This window comes from Drosophila montana, unplaced genomic scaffold, assembly GCF_035044405.1.
Source record: "Drosophila montana isolate Dmon_TW-CO22-7 unplaced genomic scaffold, ASM3504440v1 contig_3848_1, whole genome shotgun sequence".
In the NCBI taxonomy this organism is placed as follows: domain Eukaryota; kingdom Metazoa; phylum Arthropoda; class Insecta; order Diptera; family Drosophilidae; genus Drosophila; species Drosophila montana.
This window is the reverse complement of record NW_026998720.1, coordinates 3,621,434-3,639,064: the sequence shown is the minus strand read 5'-3', so window position 1 is coordinate 3,639,064 and position 17,631 is coordinate 3,621,434. Positions and strand designations below refer to the sequence as shown.

At 42.9% G+C, this 17,631-nt stretch overlaps 3 protein-coding genes across 4 annotated transcripts; 2 read left to right on the top strand and 1 right to left on the bottom strand.

Moving 5' to 3' along the window:
* Nucleotides 1–21: 21 nt before the first annotated feature.
* On the top strand, nt 22–7,118 carry mfrn (mitoferrin). Its single transcript, XM_064697243.1, has 7 exons — nt 22–168; nt 225–1,035; nt 4,926–5,014; nt 5,078–5,202; nt 5,270–5,505; nt 5,964–6,125; nt 6,182–7,118. The coding sequence occupies exons 2-7, from the start codon at nt 919–921 to the stop codon at nt 6,599–6,601; spliced, it is 1,149 nt and encodes a 382-aa protein (XP_064553313.1). The 5' UTR covers nt 22–168; nt 225–918; the 3' UTR covers nt 6,602–7,118.
* An 838-nt stretch (nt 7,119–7,956) lies between these two features.
* On the bottom strand, nt 7,957–11,827 carry BOD1 (Biorientation Defective 1). 2 transcript variants are annotated; one of them, XM_064697234.1, is made up of 5 exons: nt 11,489–11,827; nt 10,685–11,430; nt 8,477–10,633; nt 8,286–8,308; nt 7,957–8,185 (listed from the first exon to the last, which is right to left on the bottom strand). In XM_064697234.1, exons 1-4 carry the CDS (start codon nt 11,710–11,712, stop codon nt 8,292–8,294), a joined length of 3,144 nt encoding a protein of 1,047 aa, XP_064553304.1. In that variant the 5' UTR covers nt 11,713–11,827; the 3' UTR covers nt 7,957–8,185; nt 8,286–8,291. The 2 variants fall into 2 exon arrangements, with proteins under 2 accessions (XP_064553304.1, XP_064553303.1); XM_064697233.1 differs by lacking the exon at nt 8,286–8,308 and having other exon boundaries at nt 11,489–11,826.
* A 419-nt stretch (nt 11,828–12,246) lies between these two features.
* On the top strand, nt 12,247–17,463 carry NSD (Nuclear receptor binding SET domain protein). The gene is made up of 5 exons (XM_064697232.1): nt 12,247–12,645; nt 12,697–13,942; nt 14,429–16,961; nt 17,018–17,143; nt 17,203–17,463. Exons 1-5 carry the CDS (start codon nt 12,327–12,329, stop codon nt 17,365–17,367), a joined length of 4,389 nt encoding a protein of 1,462 aa, XP_064553302.1. The 5' UTR covers nt 12,247–12,326; the 3' UTR covers nt 17,368–17,463.
* The last annotated feature ends 168 nt before the right edge of the window (nt 17,464–17,631 follow it).

Here is a 17,631-nt window from a genome sequence, read left to right as displayed (position 1 = left end):
CAACATTCGATAACAGTCAGTACAAGCTGATTTTGACATTCCTTTTCGTGTGCGTTTTTCTCACATGCTACATACACACACACACGTGCACAGCTAAACTCGCAAACACGATTCGAGATTTGTAGTTGGCTAAGAAATTAAATGATTTTACAATCATTAAACATTTTCGTGAGTTATTTGAAATATACAAAGCTAAAGCTTTTATATTCTAGTATATTTTTTAGTACACATTTTATAGAATGCGCCACGGCATCAGCGCACATTGACAGCAGCAGCAGCGAGAGCCACTTGAGCGCGAGCGAGCAGCTACAAAATCGGCAACGGACAGCAACATTTCATTATTGTTCGTCGTGCGTGGAGGTGGAGCAGCCGTCAATTATAGTTTCGCGTAGTCTCATTTTATCCGCCGTCCTCTATACACGAACACACACTCACAACCGTTAACACGGAAAAAGCCTGAGACCGTATTATACAACAAAATTATAAGTGTGCAAATTAAAGTACGCCGGCAATCGATGTGTATTTGTCCTTCAACTTCAACCCAGTTGCGTGGCCACAAAGCTAAATCCCCACCACAAATAATAATTCCAACGGCAACATCAAGCTTGATAGTGTACCCTGCATATGTATGTGTGTGTGTATGTGTGTGCAACGTAAGGCAATATCATTAGCCAAAGTGCGTGCTCGCTTATCAGCTGCTCGCTGGTGGCAGTGCCTGTAAACTCGCTGCGAAAGTTGCGGCGAAAGGCAGAAGCGAAGAGAAATCACACTGTCAAAGCAAAAGAAACGCCAATAACGCAAGCAACGCAAGCGGCTGCTAAAAGTTTTTGTTATTTTTTTTAAATTTGAAAGAGGAAATTCTAATAAGAATTTTTTGGAAGCCAAAGTCAATTCCAAATTCCAACAGAGGCCAACGCCATGAATATCGATGACTACGAATCGCTGCCGACGACCAGCGTCGGTATTAATATGACTGCTGGCGCGTTAGCGGGCATATTGGAGCATATTATCATGTATCCGCTGGACTCTGTTAAGGTGAGTTTATGCGTGTGTGCGTGTGTGATGCTGTTTTATTTTTCCAATGAATGCTAAAAGCTGTGTATGTAATTGAAGTAGTGCATAAACATAGCGCACCTAACCTCACAATTGCGCATATCTCAGTGTATTTCCCATGTGTGTGTGTGTGTGGCTGTGTGTTTTCGTCTTATGCTTGGCATAATCGTGATGTAATTTCTTGAACATTTGCTGCTCAGCAATGCGCGCGTTGCTCGCCTCTCCACCCCCTCCTACAGCGAGGTTTTTCAACTCAGCTCAGCTGGTAGATTTGTGTCATGCTGCCCGTTTACCCAGCTATTTGGTGCTTATCAGTGCACGTTCTTGACGGGTTTATAAAATAAATATATTACCTGATAAGATTAGTTTTGCACTTAAGCGGCATCATGCTAGATGGTTGGTAGCTAAGTCACGCATTATGATATAATCTAATAGACGATATCACATATCACCGCTTCGACCAGCGTTCTTTGTGCCAAAGTCTCTTTTATTTCACAATTTGCATTTATATGCATATCACTTTGTATGCTATGTATGTACATAAGCTAAAATACAACAGCATGAGGGCAATAATAATGGTGAAAATCGTTGAAAATGATATCAACGTTTAGTCTTACATCGACTTCTAATTAACTCTTTGTGAGCTGATAAAAAGTCAAAATAGAAACAAGAGTTTCATTGTTTTAAGTGCACGACTAGAAGATATCCCGTAGCTGGTTATGATTCTTATTTACTAATACATTTTGGTACATATCCTAGAGAGAGTGAAAACTTTTCAGTGAAATCGTTAGTTACTAGAATTTTTGAGAATCGCATAGAAAGGCAATTGTTAAAAAGTGCATGGCAAATTAATTAAGCAGAGAAAGGCAATATGTTTATACTAAGAGGAACAAGAGATGTTTGCACATCTTTTTAGCTAAGCATTTGTTCTATTATTTAAACACGTAATATTTGTAATAAACTTGCATAACTTAACCCTATAATAACCATTTTGATTCGGTATAAAAACGTCCCATAGATCATTATAGTGTAAATATTCCATTGAACTCAGAACTCATATGTACTCATATGTGATTGAGTGCTTATATGCGTACTTAACCATAGACCGTCATTACGGTTGTTCGCATTTATATACATATTATCTTATAAATATGCATATATGTATATGCAAAGTATATATATGTAAGCATGCACTCAGCATGGCTGATTCCTGGCTTTAAGCGAAGCACTCGGCTGCGAGTACAAGTTGACTTGGTTTGGGCAGCCGAACGTTTATTGATTTTCTCAACGGAATCACAAAAATATATTTGTCATTTGTCGTATTGTTCATATACGATCCACATTTGACGGCCGGCGGGCAATTAAATGCCAAACTAAAGCTGGCTAGGGATTCCCGGCGTCATCAACAGACGAGTAATCACAGTTTCATACATATGTACATATATGTATTTATTGTCGCGCTGTGACGAGCTAATTTCTAGGCATTACGACATTCAGAGTAGCCGCAGAAAAACAATAACAAATACATACAACAAAGTCGGGTAAAATGCTCAATTGAACGGCAATTAAACAAACTACTTTGTTCTTGTTGTTGCTGCTGTCTCTTGCTTTAGTTTATAAATAATTTTTATTAAATTTGCTTTTTAAATGCTGATTTGCTTTTGCTTATCAAGAAATTCTCATATATGGAATCCCTGCTGGGGGGAGTTTTGGGCTTGCGTTTCTATATGTGCGATTATGGATTGTAGATTCTTTCTGTGAAACGCATCTGTGGTAACTATTGTAGTTGAGGAAAAAAAAAGATATAGCAGAAAATGAGGTACCTGGAAAAAGTATACCCTAAGAGGCTAAGTCCGGAGGTGAAACATTCGAGATAGAAACTGGTATTGGGAAGGTCAAGTGGCATTTTGGGACTCTTCAATCTGAGTGGAAAAAATGAAACAAGTTCTTATTGTGGGAATGAATCGACTTAAGAAAATAAACTTTAAAGCACATTATAGAAGATTAGATATAAAATAACCTAAAATTCTTCTAGGGTATAGGGATAAAAGGGGTTACAATAGGTCTTTTAGCTGGCAGTAACAATAAGAATAACAGTACTCAAGTGTATTTTGTGTAATTGTATCATTGCCAATATGTGGTGAAACAACCTTATATTTTTTATATTTATCAGGGACCGATTGCTCACTCTAGAGCATGTAGATACATATGTATGTGTTTTTTTTTAATTATAAACAGCTTCGATTGATCATCGTCGGGTACTTGATGTGGCTATTGACTTGGAAATGGTTGATTTCCATCACCTTGAGCTGGCTTCTCGTTGACGCTGATATCGTCTCCGGCATTGTTGATAGCGGGCGTTTACATATTCACTTGATATATAGTTAAATATAATAGAATAGAAACTTAAATATAATACAGAATGCACTGTATGCATATATAAGCTGATAGCTATTGTTAAGGCTAGATTACCCTTATCGTGTTCGTGTCATATTCGTTGCCAGGTCTCACTAATTTATTGCACGGATGCTGTCAAATTGTATGCCCTACCCTAGCTATCTACTTACTACTGAGTGTATTACTTAAAATTGTATAAAGCTGGGTCGCCGTTTTGGTGGCACGTGTTAAGCCCGGCAAAAACTAATTGCTTAGCGCTAAATACATATATCGATTGAGTTGCCATTACGCCACACTTTTTCCAAGAAATTAATTAGCTACAATGTAGATCGGCATGTGCTTTTTAGAACTATCTGAGTTAACTCGTGCATACATACATACCATGCATCTGAATTATTAGTATATAGACAATCCTAAACGGGGATTTCCAAAATTAATCTGCAAATTAAAAAAAATGAGTTTTCATGAAAATTATTTAGATTCATTATATCATACATATTTTTTAAGTTCACTTTGTAATAGAATGTCAAGAGCGTGACTCAATTAAAAATGTTTCATGATTTTCTTTTAGCTTTTGGAAATAATGATTGGTAAAATTAACTATTGCAATTCGTGGGTGACCGGCGCCAATTTTGTTTTTTTACAAATGTGGCTAGACATTATTAAATAGAGCAACAACAACAAACAAATCACTTATATTCTTGCTATACTTTTTCATTTGTTTTCATATAATTTGTTGTGCATACGTTTGTAGTTCGAAAAGTACACATCACTGTAATAAGCCAACTTTATAACATTTTCACCGTTGTAGATTCTGAGAAATGTCACGTAACTTTTATTTCTGGGAAACAGCCAATATTTACTCTTGTCAATAAAGTGCAATCTTATCAACTCTTATATTAAAACTCTAAAAGATCTGTTTGCTAAAAAATGCAACCTTAAGTTCTTCTGGCTCCCCCGTTTGTGTTATGTACACAAGTTTCCCACTTCTTAACTGAGTTTCTGATGAAGATTCACTTTAATATACAGCTGAATACATACATATAATAAAATTTTTTAACAACAATATAATTTTTTGTTATAGCGATTTCTTTCGTAATTTGAAATGTTTGTTTTCTAATGGTCAACGCAAATTACACAGAGCAATTCTTTACGACTGTTAATAACATAAGTATCTCATGTAAACTTCCATTGACATAATTGTTGCATTCTGTTACCAACTTTTATGTAAACATAATTCCTTTTTTTTCCCAATAATTTAAGTTTATTTTATCAGCAAATTGGACGAGTAGATAAACAATTTACAGTTCATGGGCTGAGTCGTTATGGAATTAATATATCGACAAACGAACAAACACAAATCGTTAAATTATAACGCAAAAATTTTTCCATTTTTCCATACAAAATATTATAATTTTGATATATATTTAAATACATTATAATATTTAAGATACATATTTTTTTTACATTTGCAGACCCGAATGCAGAGTCTAACGTCGCCCACAGCGCATTTGAATATAATTGCCACGTTGCGGAACATGATCTCGCGGGAGGGGATCATGAGGTAAGCGTTTAGATCAATTGAAATTGCAACATGAATTTAATATGTGTTTATCCTTACTCCCAGACCCATACGTGGAGCAAGCGCTGTGGTACTTGGCGCTGGACCAGCGCATTCATTATACTTTGGGGTCTATGAGATGACAAAGGAATCGCTGACGAAAGTCACATCACACAACCATTTAAACTACGGTACGTTGAGCTGCAGTCAAGTCCCATATGATCATTGTTAATTGTCGTTGTGTCTGTTGGTTTTTAGTATTGTCTGGCTCGTTGGCTACGGTCATACACGATGCCATCTCCAATCCCACGGACGTGATCAAGCAACGCATGCAAATGTACAACTCGCCATATACCTCGGTTATTCGCTGTATGCGGGACGTGTACCATAAGGAGGGCTTGGGCGCCTTCTATCGCTCCTATTCAACGCAACTGGTCATGAATATACCATATCAGACAATTCATTTTACCACATACGAATTTCTACAGAATATGGTAAGCATTGGTGTACAAATACGCTCAGCCGTAATGCTGAGCAAACCGTAAGAGTTTTTTTTTTAACTTTAATGTTGTAAGGAGAGTGCGTAGATCCAAAATGATAACTATTCCAAAATGTATGCCCTGAGAATGTCAAACCTATCGGAGAGATAGATAAGAAGTTTTATAAAAATATACCACAAAAATATACCTCTAGCTAACGCTGCAATGTCCTTTATAAACCCCTAGTACAACAAAATATATTCCCTTGAAATCGCTAATCAGTAAGTTCTGAGCTGACCAATTTTAAGCAAAATGTTATAGATATATAGATTACTTCCTAGTTAACATGAATTGCTTACCTATAGACATACAAATTATTTGCATATAAACCATTCGATCGGCAGATCTGGCAATCAATTCCATGAATTACAATCGCAAATTTACTTTATTTACTTCAATTTCAATTTTCCCAGTTAAATGTGGAGCGCAAGTATAATCCAGTTGTGCATATGGCAGCTGGCGGAGCGGCTGGCGCTGCTGCGGCGGCTATAACGACGCCAATGGACGTGATTAAGACGCTGCTTAACACACAGGAAACGGGTCTCACCAAGGGCATGATCGAGGCCAGCCGAAAGGTGCGTGCCAAACAGGAATTACTCACGATTTATTGCATTTAATGAATCCCTTGCAGATTTACCGCATGGCTGGTCCGAGGGGTTTCTTTAAGGGCATGACGGCACGTGTGCTATACTCCATGCCCGCTACGGCTATTTGCTGGTCCACGTATGAGTTCTTCAAGTTCTATTTGTGCGGTTTGAAACCGGAGGAGTATAAATCGTCAATTACTGGCCGCTCAGAGCTGGCCAAACCTGTGCCCAATGTCGACTATGTGCTGCCTAAGAGTGAGTCCGATGAGCAGGATGCGGACTTGGCAGAAGTAACGGCCAAGGACGCGACGACGTTGCATCCGGCACCCCCAACAGTAAATGCGTCCGGTGCCATTAAAACGGTATGTGAGCTATCCACGCGAACCGCAGCGCCCACCATTAATCTGCATACGAGGCACACGGAAGTGAAAAATCCATATGAACGGGGCTTCTCCAACACGTAAGCTGGGCGCGTGTGTGGGCGCACGGCCGTGAGCGGGGCCAGCGTTCGTAAGCACGTTAACAGCAGCGACTAAAAAATAAGCGTAGCTTTTAGTTAAGAGAGCAGCCGAAACGGAGAACTAGTTTAATATATATATATATAGATATGTGTATATATTTATTGTGGAGGATGAGGAGAAGACTGCGATGGTGTCGGACACGGCGTTTGAAACGCCTGGCGACTGCCATTGCCCGTCCTCTGCCCTCCGTTCTGGCTGCTTATTTGAATACTCGGCGCGGAGTCGGTGAGAGTGTTTTATCACTCCATAGTCGGAGGTTAAATTGTAGTTGTTGTTGTGCACAAAACTCTCGCTCTCACATACACACACCTTAACACACCCCCTCCAAAAAAAACACACACACACACGATACAGTCATCTGCGAAATTCTTGTTAAAAATACTGATAATAATATTGTATCTATGTTACTTGAAAAATGATGAGAGGAAACCCACTTGTAAAATACTATTACCTAAAATTATGTATTACTGTGAAGGTTTTTTTAAAAACAAATTTAAAAGTATATATACATATACATATGAATATATTTATGTTTATGTTGTTAATGTAAAACAAAATACAAAACAAAGCGCAATGCAAAAACACACACACACAAACAAATAAAACAATTTGGAAGAAAATAATTAATTTGTAATCGAATTACAATTTACACAAAAAAACAAATTATGCTGTTACAAACAAACAAAAAAAAATTTCAATTAGTTTCGATAAACAACTGCTTATTGTATTATACAAATATTTGTATGAGGCATCAGATCCTGTCGATTGTCCAGCGAGAGGTGCCTATAATCCAATGCCCGGCGCTTGATTGTGATGCTTACTTGTTAAAGTTTTATTATTACTATTATATATATATTTTTTTAATCGATGTACCAGCTAATCAGACATAACTATAATTGATATATGCTCTTAAGTACCAAAGTTTTTAGGCTATAAACAAAACAAAAAAAGGTTCAATTCTGTAGATGACGTCACAATCAAGTACACGGAGCAGGCACGAGCTGCAGCCTCGGATTATATACCCCATTCATACACACATAAACACACACACACACACACACCACACATAATTATTACGTTTATTGTTTGTTATTTTTATTTATATACATGCTTATATATCTATTACGAAATTATATATGTATATAAATATTGCACTTGCTATTTGTAACTGTGAACTGTAGCCCCTAAAATTAATACACATTATTGTTAAACAATTCAAGAGACAAGCAACAAAAAAGAGAGAAACAATGGATTTCCCCCTCCCTTAAAAAATAATTAAACGGCGATAAAAAAAACACTTGTTTTATGTCAAATGCAACAGCAACAATTGCCTTTTTATATTTTTTTTTATATATATATATATGATTTGATTTGTGGTTAAAGTGTGAAGCACCAACTAGAGGATTGAATCCAGGCCGCGACGCCGCGAACGTTGCGACAAAAGTGGACGGGGCTTATAGAGATCATCGTTCGTATAGCGTTGCTGCTGGCACAGCTTCTGGCTCAGCCGCCTAGCGGACAAATCGCCTGTGAATATATATATACATAAATAGATCAGTAAAACCACATTAAGAAAAAATACAGATAAAGCAAGAAATGGGCTGTGATAGATACGCTGGAGGCTTACCCAGATTTAACACTTTAGAGAAACTATGTGCGTTTTATTGATATATAGGGTATGCGTGCGGAGGGCATGTGAAAAGAAAATAAAGGCAGTATGTACAGATGGATATATAGATAGATATATATATATATATGGAGATGATGTTTGGTAGTTCCACCAGCTAAGAGTTTATCTGCCTATGGAGTGCTAGCTACCTTTTTCATGCTTTTCCAGCTCTTCGTTCTCCTTGGAATTGACGCTAATCTCTGATGGTGTGGGTGACGTCTTTGCATCATCGCGACGAGTTCTTTTGGCTTTCGCATTTGGACTGCCTGAACTGCTGTTGCTGCTGGCACTGGAACTGCTGTGCTGCTTGGAAGAGGCAGCCTCGCTGCTGAGGCGACGTTTGATTAGGCTGCGCCGCGGGCAGCTTGTCTCACCCAACTCGCCTAAAACGTTGAGCAGCTGACGCCGATCCTTGATATGTTGCTCAATCAGCTCCAGGCGCGCTTTAAACACCTCAGCATCCTGCTCGAAGTGGGTAATGGTCTCGCTGGCCTCAGGTGTGCCTTCGATGTCATCGGGTTGTGTGTTGGAAGTTTCTTCTAAGCTTATGGACTCCTTGTCGGCGAGCTCCGCGTCAGCTCTAGCAGCTGTTGTTACCTCCGCTGCGTCTACAGGCTGCGGGCAAATATCTGTGTTGTCTGGCTCAGCAGGCATATCCTTTACGATTTCGTCCTCAGTTGTCGCCTGCTCACTGCCAGCTGGCTCCGCAATTGGCGTCTTGTCAAGCTCAGCTGAAGCGTCAGAATATTCAGTTGCTGTTGTAATCTCTGGTTCGACAACTCGCTGAGGCCCTGTATCTCTTGGCTCCACGGGTTGCTCCAGTGGTTTTACATCGTTTTCGCTAGATTCGGACTTGGTGCTGTCTTCCACTGGCATCAGTAAGGCACCTGCACTGCTCAGCTCGATGAAGCTGGCCGTGGATTGCTGTAATATGTCGCTGATAATGACCACATTGCTGGCATGAACAAGCTCAGCAGCCGACTCATTGTTATTTGTGCCATTGGTGCCGTTCGTTTCCGAGGCCTTATTTCCATTCTGAGCAGCTGTTTCTGTGGTTTTCTCTTTGTTTTGCGTGTCTGCAGGTTCTGCGTGGGATTTGCTTGACCAACCTGGTGGTTTACCCTCATCATTCGAGTCAGTGCTGTGGCGTTTTTGTAGCTTCGCTTTAACCTCGTTATGGTCATCTTGAACCACTGCTGATATGGAATTGGAGGTGGAATTGGAAGTTGAATTTGAACTGGACTTGTTGCGATCACGTTCCCGATCACGTTCGCGATCCCGATCGCTGCGTTTTGAGTTTGAAGACGAGCTGCCGCTGCCATTGTGGCTGCGACTTTGATGACTATGACTATGGCTTTCTCTGCTCTCGCGACTTCTCGGCCTGTCACGATCCGACCGTGACACCGACGAGCTGGACTTGTGTTTCTTGTGCGTTGATGAGGATTCGTGACGCGTTGACGAACGTTTAGAGGATGATTCATGATTGCTGCGACTGGATGTGGTTGTAGCGGAGCTCTTGTCATATTTAGAACTGCTGCTTCGGTGCTTAGAAGTGGATGAATGTGATGTATGTGAGGAGTGCTTCGAGCTGGAGGAAGTTTTGGTCCGCGATTTGTCATTTTCGCGTTCCCGTGACTTTCGCCGCAGCCTGTCGTCAGAGCGCGAGTGTGAATGTTGACGACGGTCCTTGTCCCTTGAGTGCGATTGTTTCTTCGTTTGCGAGGACGAGGAAGCGGAGGCAGGTGACGCCGTAAATTCGGCTGTTCTGTTATCATTTTTAATATCATCTATTAAAATTGGCAGCGTTGTGGAAGTGTGCTCAGATTCGACTGCCTGTGATATGTCTGCCTTTGAGTCGTTTAACGTTGCGTTGTCCACCTTTGATTCGCTCACCGTTGCGTAGTCCACCTTTGATTCGACTACCTTGGTGTCGTCTACCTTTGTGTCGTCTGCCTTTGTGTCACCTGTCTTCTTGTCGTCTACTCCTGCTTCAGCTGTGTGCGGTAACTCTGGTTTTCTTTCTGGCACTTGTGGTAGTTCGGGCAATGGAGGTAGCTGGGGCGTTGTACTATCTTTGGGTATCACTGGCTGCGAGTTTGGTGTTGATTCAGCAAAGAGACCAAGGCTGTCCTCCAATGATCGATCGCATTCAGTCGGATCTGGTGGCGGTTTTGGTATTGGCTCCATGGCAACATCGCTACCATCATTTATATTGGCCTTCACCTCGCACATAATGGCGTCCTCAATGGAAAGCGCATGCGTGGCGCCGTTGGTACAGTCCGACAGGGAGTTTCTGCGCTCAGTGCCTGCAAGAAATTATTTATAGTACAAACACTTTAGGCTCACTTGACACTTACCTTCGAATGTAATTGCATCCTGCTTGATGTCAAAGTGCAACTGGCGACCGCTGTTATCGTTAGTATCGCTGGAATTCTCATTAAACTTGGGCATTTGCGCCTCCTCCGATATGTTGGCAGCTATGTTCGACGCTAAGTCCACGCTGTTGTTGGCCGACGTTGGCTGTGGTGCGTCTGTGGAAGCAATTGTTAGGCGACTATCGCTAGATACCTGTGATAACTGTGAGGCTTGCGAGGCGCCAGCGTCTCGCGAGTCAATCGTAAGTTCCTTGACATCCTTTATTGAATCAGATGTGTTTAGCGAGGCATTGTTTGTGTCTTCCTTAATGCTGCTTGCCGGTTCGAATGCGGGCGATGTGGTATCATCATCATCGAGAATATCTTCACCATCCACACCAGGTGGCAGCTCATCGTCCTTGCTGTCGTCCTTACTATCTGACTTGACAGTTGCACGATCCGAATCAGGACTGATTTGCTCTAGGTCTGTGGGCAACAGGCTGGCAGTTGTTTCCACCTTAAGCAAATTACCGCCATTCATATGCCTAAGACTATGTCCAGTGTAGGGGGGCAAGGGTGGAGCTGGTAGCAGCGGTGGACGTGGAGGCGGGTTCGCTGGCGGCGGGGGTGGCGTTATGCCCAGATATTTATAGGCAATGCTTTCAATTTTTGGCTCAAATATTGTGGCTACCTTCGGGTTGACTACTTGATCCACTATATGATCAACGCCCTTGTCCAGCACATCGGAGCTGCAAATATATGAGATTTATAATTGATAAAGCAGCTTCAAAAATCATTTGGACCCACTCAAGCAAATGTTTGCGTAGTCGTTCCCGCAGCTGCACTTTGTTCGTATCAGGTGTCCAATGTTGCTTGGCCAGAAAATCATTTACAGCAGTCTCGACGCGGTTGCGTACGTTCTGGTATGCTGGCTTTGTGTCCACATCCGCTAGACAGCAATTGAAGCGAAACTCGTCGAAGACGCCCTGTGATTTCACCTCCTCTATAAGGGTCTTTACAAAATTGTCCATCTTACGTGGACGCAACTAAGTCGTGCAACAATCTAATTTTTATTTTGGAATTAATGCTATTTTCAGAAGTATTGCGATGTGACCGCACATATCTCACGACAAAAAAACCCAATTTATAAAAAGCACTATTAAATGGTATGCGTATTTAATATTGCCCATTCGGCACTTGTGCAACACTGGCACAAGTACATCGATACGAACCGAAATGTTAAGCAACAGCTGTACTGTTATGACTCTGTTATTATTTACAGTCGCTCAGCAGCTGTTTAATTTAAATTCAAGCATTTAACACCCTTCTTCGTTTACAATAACCGTTGCCAAAGCCAACCATTTCATTTTTACCTATATTGCAGATCGCTTTGCATCAAACTGTCTTAATAAAATCATTTTTCATCTTGCACAACTAAAACACACATTAGCCGCGGACTTTTCAGCATAACTTCAAAGCGCGCTGGTTATTACTTGCGGTAAATGTTAATGTATTGGGGTGCCCACAGCTGTCTGCTATTGCAACTCTGCATAAAAATTTGGCGCAAGCAAGCGCTTGGTATGGTATGCTTGGTAATAATTGTGCGCTTGCTCTTCGCAATCTGAATAATTAAGTAATTATTGTAATGAAGTTAAGTGCAAATAATACACACACAGAAATGCAGGATGCTGGTGTAGTTTACACATCTACAGAAGCTACGGACAATGCGACCGCAGGCACCGTCGCACCGTCTGTGGTGAAAACTGATGCGGATAGTACTCTCTCCCAACCAATCGCGATTCAACGCTTTCCTGGAAATCTGCTGCTACGAAATTGTATAAACGACGCCGAGTCGGCAACCGATAGTAGTGAGCAATTCACTGAAAATGAACATCACAACACAACAGATCAACAGCAAACGCCGCCAGCAGCAAGAGGAAGGCATCGAGTGAAAACCTTAAACAGTAAGTAGATACACATCCAAATGAGTTATCAATGCTAATGTATCACTGCAGGGAAGCGCGACTTGATAAATTTGCAATCAAACTTGAGCCCCAAATACATTGGTTATGCCAATGCTAATTCGCCAACAACAGTACCCGACAGCGTTGACAAAATGCGCACAACACGTCGACGAAATCACGCGCTTACGCCAAACAGAAGCTGCGATCCGAATGGCAGAGATAGGGACAGCGATGTCGCATCACCAAAAACCTTGCTCCCGGGCATGCACATGCTGGCGAGTGGTGCGTATTTGAGTCCCATTGATAAGCTGCTTATTAAGAATGGCGCCAACTCGCCCAACAGCACGGGCTTCGAGGCTGATGCCGAGGATGTGGCAATGGTGCAGCCAACACGCAAACAGCTTAAACGAAAACTGAAGCGCGACTCCAAGTCAAAGAAAAAACACACTAAAGAAACGTCTGCGGAGGTTACGGCAAAGGAAACTAGTGAACAAATTACTAAAGATGAGCAACCGCACCAGGAACAGGGAACAATTGAAATTGGCCAAATGTTAGCAACTGACAAGCCTGAGATATCAATCAAGGTTGAGCTAACTGAAGAGGACGCCGCCCAGAAAATGTTCGTGGCTGATGAGCAAATACATGTTAAAGCCGAGCTCAAGACAAATGAGCAAAAGGATACTGAAAGCAGCCAAGTGGATTCCATGTTCGCACTGCCAACAGCGACATCAACCGAGATAGACGCATTAAAATCCCCACCAGACATAGAGCCCGCAAATAATAGCGAACAATCGATGAAGTCACCATCGTCAATTAGTTTAGATAGCGCCAAGGGCTCGTCAATAGTCACCGATTCGGGCTGGCCCACCTATCAGGTGGGTGATCTATACTGGGGCAAGCTGTTCACCTATTGCTATTGGCCCTGCATGGTCTGTCCCGATCAGTTGGGCCAAATTGTTGGCAATCCACACACTCATCCGCAGCGGAAGTCAACGGACAGTGCGCCCGGAGCGCCTGTGCCCATACAGGTGCATGTGCGTTTCTTTGCTGACAATGGCCGACATAATTGGATAAAGTCGGAGAATCTGTTGCCCTTTGCCGGCCTGAAAGTATTCGAGGAGCTGCGCGAGGAGGCGCGCATTAAGTATGGTCCCAGAAGCCTCAAGTATCGCCAAATGACAGCGAAACAAAATAAGCTGATTGTATGGCGACAGGCCATCGAGGAGGCGAATATTGTTGGCCAGCTGCCCTATGCTGAACGCATGCAAAAGTTCTATGAAATCTACGAGAATACCATGTAAGTAGAACTGGTCGATAAGCTATCAAATGTTTGTATACCCTGTACCCATTGAAAAAGCTGCATATGTATAGAACTGGAAAAAGAAGGCATACCCACATATATTATTAATCAACCTCCTCAGCCGAGTTGATATAGTCATGTCCGTCTATTTAAATGAAACTATCATAAACTACCGAAATATTTAGAAAGACGATTAATTTTGATTTTGAGCCTTAGTTTTTAAGCAAATATCGTATACAATAGAAATTTTACACAAATTTTAGCATATATTATTGATTCTTGTATAGTGTAGATCGGAACTTTAAAGTATCAGCTTGTCAGCAACACACTTATCGACAGAAGCACTATTTAAAAAATGTATTCAATGTTTATTTTACACTTGGTTCCATGCGAGCCGTAAAACGCAAACTTATCCTGATCCCGCAGATAACTGTTCTTCCTTGCTAAACATTTTATGCATGCTCTCGTTTTTGTTCCTTGCAGCACCCAAAACAAGGAAAAGCGCAAATACACAAAGTCTGTACGGCAGGACACCTCTGATGTGGGCAGCAGCCTGTATGATTCCACGGATAATCTGCTTGCCAAAACACCCGCTGCACGGCCGGTGCTTGTGAAGCGTGAACGTTCCTCCTCGCCATTTAGTCCAGCCTTTTCGCCGGTCAAGCACAACCACCAAAAACGTGCGAAACGGCGCAAGCTCAGCGGCAGCTTAGAGGCACCAGTTGGTTACACACCTCTGTCTGAACCGCCCGATGAGAAGCCCATATCACCTGAATTGGTGAACTATAAAAATCCCGAGTTTGGGCAGCTGTTTGATGCAATCAAAGAGTACGTCATGGTGCATCGGCAGGAGGAGAAGGTTGAGAAGGTGCTTCTGGCAGTGGTGCGCAATATTTGGTCGCTGAAGCAGTTGCAGCTGCGTGAGCTGGAGCGCGATCTGGCCAGTGGTGAATCAGAGCTTTTGGGCTCGGCCCGCTTGGGCCCGGATCGTGGTCGTGGCGTTGGCACAATAAAGCGGCTCTCGAATCGTCTAAAGACCATGATGCTGAGGCGCAGTATAACCCCAGTTGTGACGCCCAGCACAGTTGCATCCGCACAGATATCGACGCCCGAGTTTATGCAGCCAGAGCGACATCTCTCGGAGAATCCCAAGGTGAAAAAACCCATCGGCCGACCCATTGATGAGGTGGTTGAGGATATACTGCAGCTGGACCGCAAGTATCTGTTCCGCGGGCTAAATCGGGAGCCTGTGTGCAAGTACTGCTACGAGCCGGGCAACGATATAGAGCGCTGTTCGCTCAATTGCAACAGTTGGTTGCACGTCACTTGCTTGGAGCAACAAAGAACTGTAAATACTAAAGCAAAGAAGGGTCTAAAGGCAATTGGAGCGGCACCAAGCAAGGCACCTGAACCGCTGACCAGTTCCTCGCCCGTTTCCGAAGTTGAGCCGGCAACGACGTCGACGCTAGTTAAGCATATAACTGGCGACGAGATCAAGCAGGAGCAGGACAAGGAGCCGCTTGTATGTCACGAGTGCGCCAGTGGCAAATCGAACTCATGCTGCATATGCCACCAGGAGCAATTGCCAGCCAGCTCGCCGCCACCGTCACCGCACAAGGAATCCGTTGCATCAGCGACAGCAACATCAGAGGTTGCGGAGCCGACTGTCAGCAACAAGCTTATACTCTGCTGCCAACCCATGTGCAGCAATAAGTTTCATGCCAGCTGCTGCAAATATTGGCCGCAGGCGAGCATAAGCAACTCATCCACGCGCTGTCCCATGCATGTGTGTCACACATGCGTCTCAGATGATCCCAGCGGCAAGTACCAGCAGCTGGGCAGCGCCAAGCTGACCAAGTGCGTAAAGTGCCCGGCCACTTATCATCAGGATTCACGTTGCATTCCAGCAGGTTCGCGCATGCTAACCGTCACGCATCTGATCTGTCCCAGACACAACATTGCCAAGGCGGATGCCAATTTGAATGTGTTGTGGTGCTACATCTGTGTGCGTGGCGGTGAGCTGGTCTGTTGCGAGACCTGCCCCATTGCGGTGCACGCTCACTGCCGTAACATTCCAATCAAGACCAATGAGAGCTATATCTGTGAGGAGTGCGAAAGCGGACGACTGCCATTGTATGGCGAGATAGTTTGGGCCAAATTCAATAATTTCCGCTGGTGGCCGTCCATCATACTGCCGCCCACCGAGATTCCAAGCAACATACTCAAAAAGCCACATGGCACCAACGATTTTGTGGTGCGTTTCTTTGGCACCAACGATCATGGCTGGATATCGCGTCGACGCGTCTATCTCTATATTGAGGGCGACACTGGTGATGGCTACAAGAGCAAGTCGCTAATGTCCAAGCGCTACACGGCCGGCGTGGAGGAGGCCACACGTTTTCTGAAGATCATCAAGGACAAGCGGCAAGAGCAGGCCATTGGCCGGTTTAGCGGTAACAAGCTCTATCCGCCGCCGTACATTAAGATCAAGGCCAACAAACCCGTGCCGCCGGTTCGTTTCGTCTACAACGAGGAGGATCTCAATATTTGCGAATGCAAACCGGGCAACGAACATCCCTGCGGTCCCGAATCGGGTTGCCTCAATCGGATGCTTTATCACGAATGCCATCCTGATTATTGTCATGCTGGGCGTCATTGCGAGAATCAATTGTTCGAATTGCGCAAATCGCCACGTCTCGAGGTCGTCTACATGAACGAGCGCGGCTTTGGCTTAGTGTGCCGAGAACCTATCGCCGAGGGTGACTTTATAATTGAGTATGTGGGCGAGGTAATCAATCATGCAGAGTTTCAGCGTCGCATGGCCCAAAAGACCCGTGATCGTGACGAGAACTTTTATTTTCTGGGCGTGGAAAAAGATTTCATCATTGATGCGGGACCCAAGGGAAATCTTGCGCGCTTCATGAACCACTCGTGTGAACCTAACTGTGCGACCCAAAAGTGGACTGTAAATTGTATAAACCGCGTGGGACTGTTCGCCATTAAGGACATACCAGAGGTAAGGAATATGCTAAACCAATTATAAAATAAGATTTGACACTTAAATTCCTTTAGAATACTGAGCTGACGTTCAATTATCTGTGGGATGATCTTATGAATAATGGAAAGAAAGCTTGCTTCTGTGGCGCCAAGCGTTGTTCTGGCGAGATTGGCGGCAAGCTGAAGGATGAGGAGGTCAAGGTAGGCATATATTTGAAGAAAAAATGTCCATAACTGCATAAACATCAATTTACCCACAGGAGACAAAGATCAAGCAATTACCACGCCACAAGGGCATTCGCATCCATGTCGGCGCACCCAAGAAGAAAGCTGCGAAGAGGTCCAAATCTAAGCAAATCAGCGCAGACAATGTACCCCCAACGGAGCAACCATTGGATGCTGCTGCCGCTAGCAAAGAGCCGTAGTTTAATTGACAAGAATATAGTTTATTTTTTTGTGGCATTTCTGTTGCTTATTGATTATCATTTGTTTTATATAAAACTCTGAATATTGCCGGATAATGGACGCTTCTATATTTATATATATATTTATTGTTTGTTATGCTTAAGTATGAATTTTATAAAAAAAAAGGAAGAAAACAAAAAAAAAGGAATGAAGGACTTTCTTCGGCACGCCGAAGGTTAAATACCCTTGAATAATTATGGTATTCGGCCTTACAGATATGTGAG

Coding starts and splice junctions, on each gene's coding strand:
- mfrn (XM_064697243.1), top strand. CDS start 919: ATGAATATCGATGACTACGAATCGCTGCCGACGACCAGCGTCGGTATT. Junction 5,506..5,963: donor ACGAATTTCTACAGAATATG/GTAAGCATTGGT, acceptor CAATTTTCCCAG/TTAAATGTGGAGCGCAAGTA. Junction 6,126..6,181: donor TGATCGAGGCCAGCCGAAAG/GTGCGTGCCAAA, acceptor AATCCCTTGCAG/ATTTACCGCATGGCTGGTCC.
- BOD1 (XM_064697233.1), bottom strand. CDS start 11,712: ATGGACAATTTTGTAAAGACCCTTATAGAGGAGGTGAAATCACAGGGC. Junction 11,431..11,488: donor CTACGCAAACATTTGCTTGA/GTGGGTCCAAAT, acceptor ATATATTTGCAG/CTCCGATGTGCTGGACAAGG. Junction 10,634..10,684: donor GGATGCAATTACATTCGAAG/GTAAGTGTCAAG, acceptor AATTTCTTGCAG/GCACTGAGCGCAGAAACTCC.
- NSD (XM_064697232.1), top strand. CDS start 12,327: ATGAAGTTAAGTGCAAATAATACACACACAGAAATGCAGGATGCTGGT. Junction 13,943..14,428: donor GAAATCTACGAGAATACCAT/GTAAGTAGAACT, acceptor TGTTCCTTGCAG/CACCCAAAACAAGGAAAAGC. Junction 17,144..17,202: donor TGAAGGATGAGGAGGTCAAG/GTAGGCATATAT, acceptor ATTTACCCACAG/GAGACAAAGATCAAGCAATT.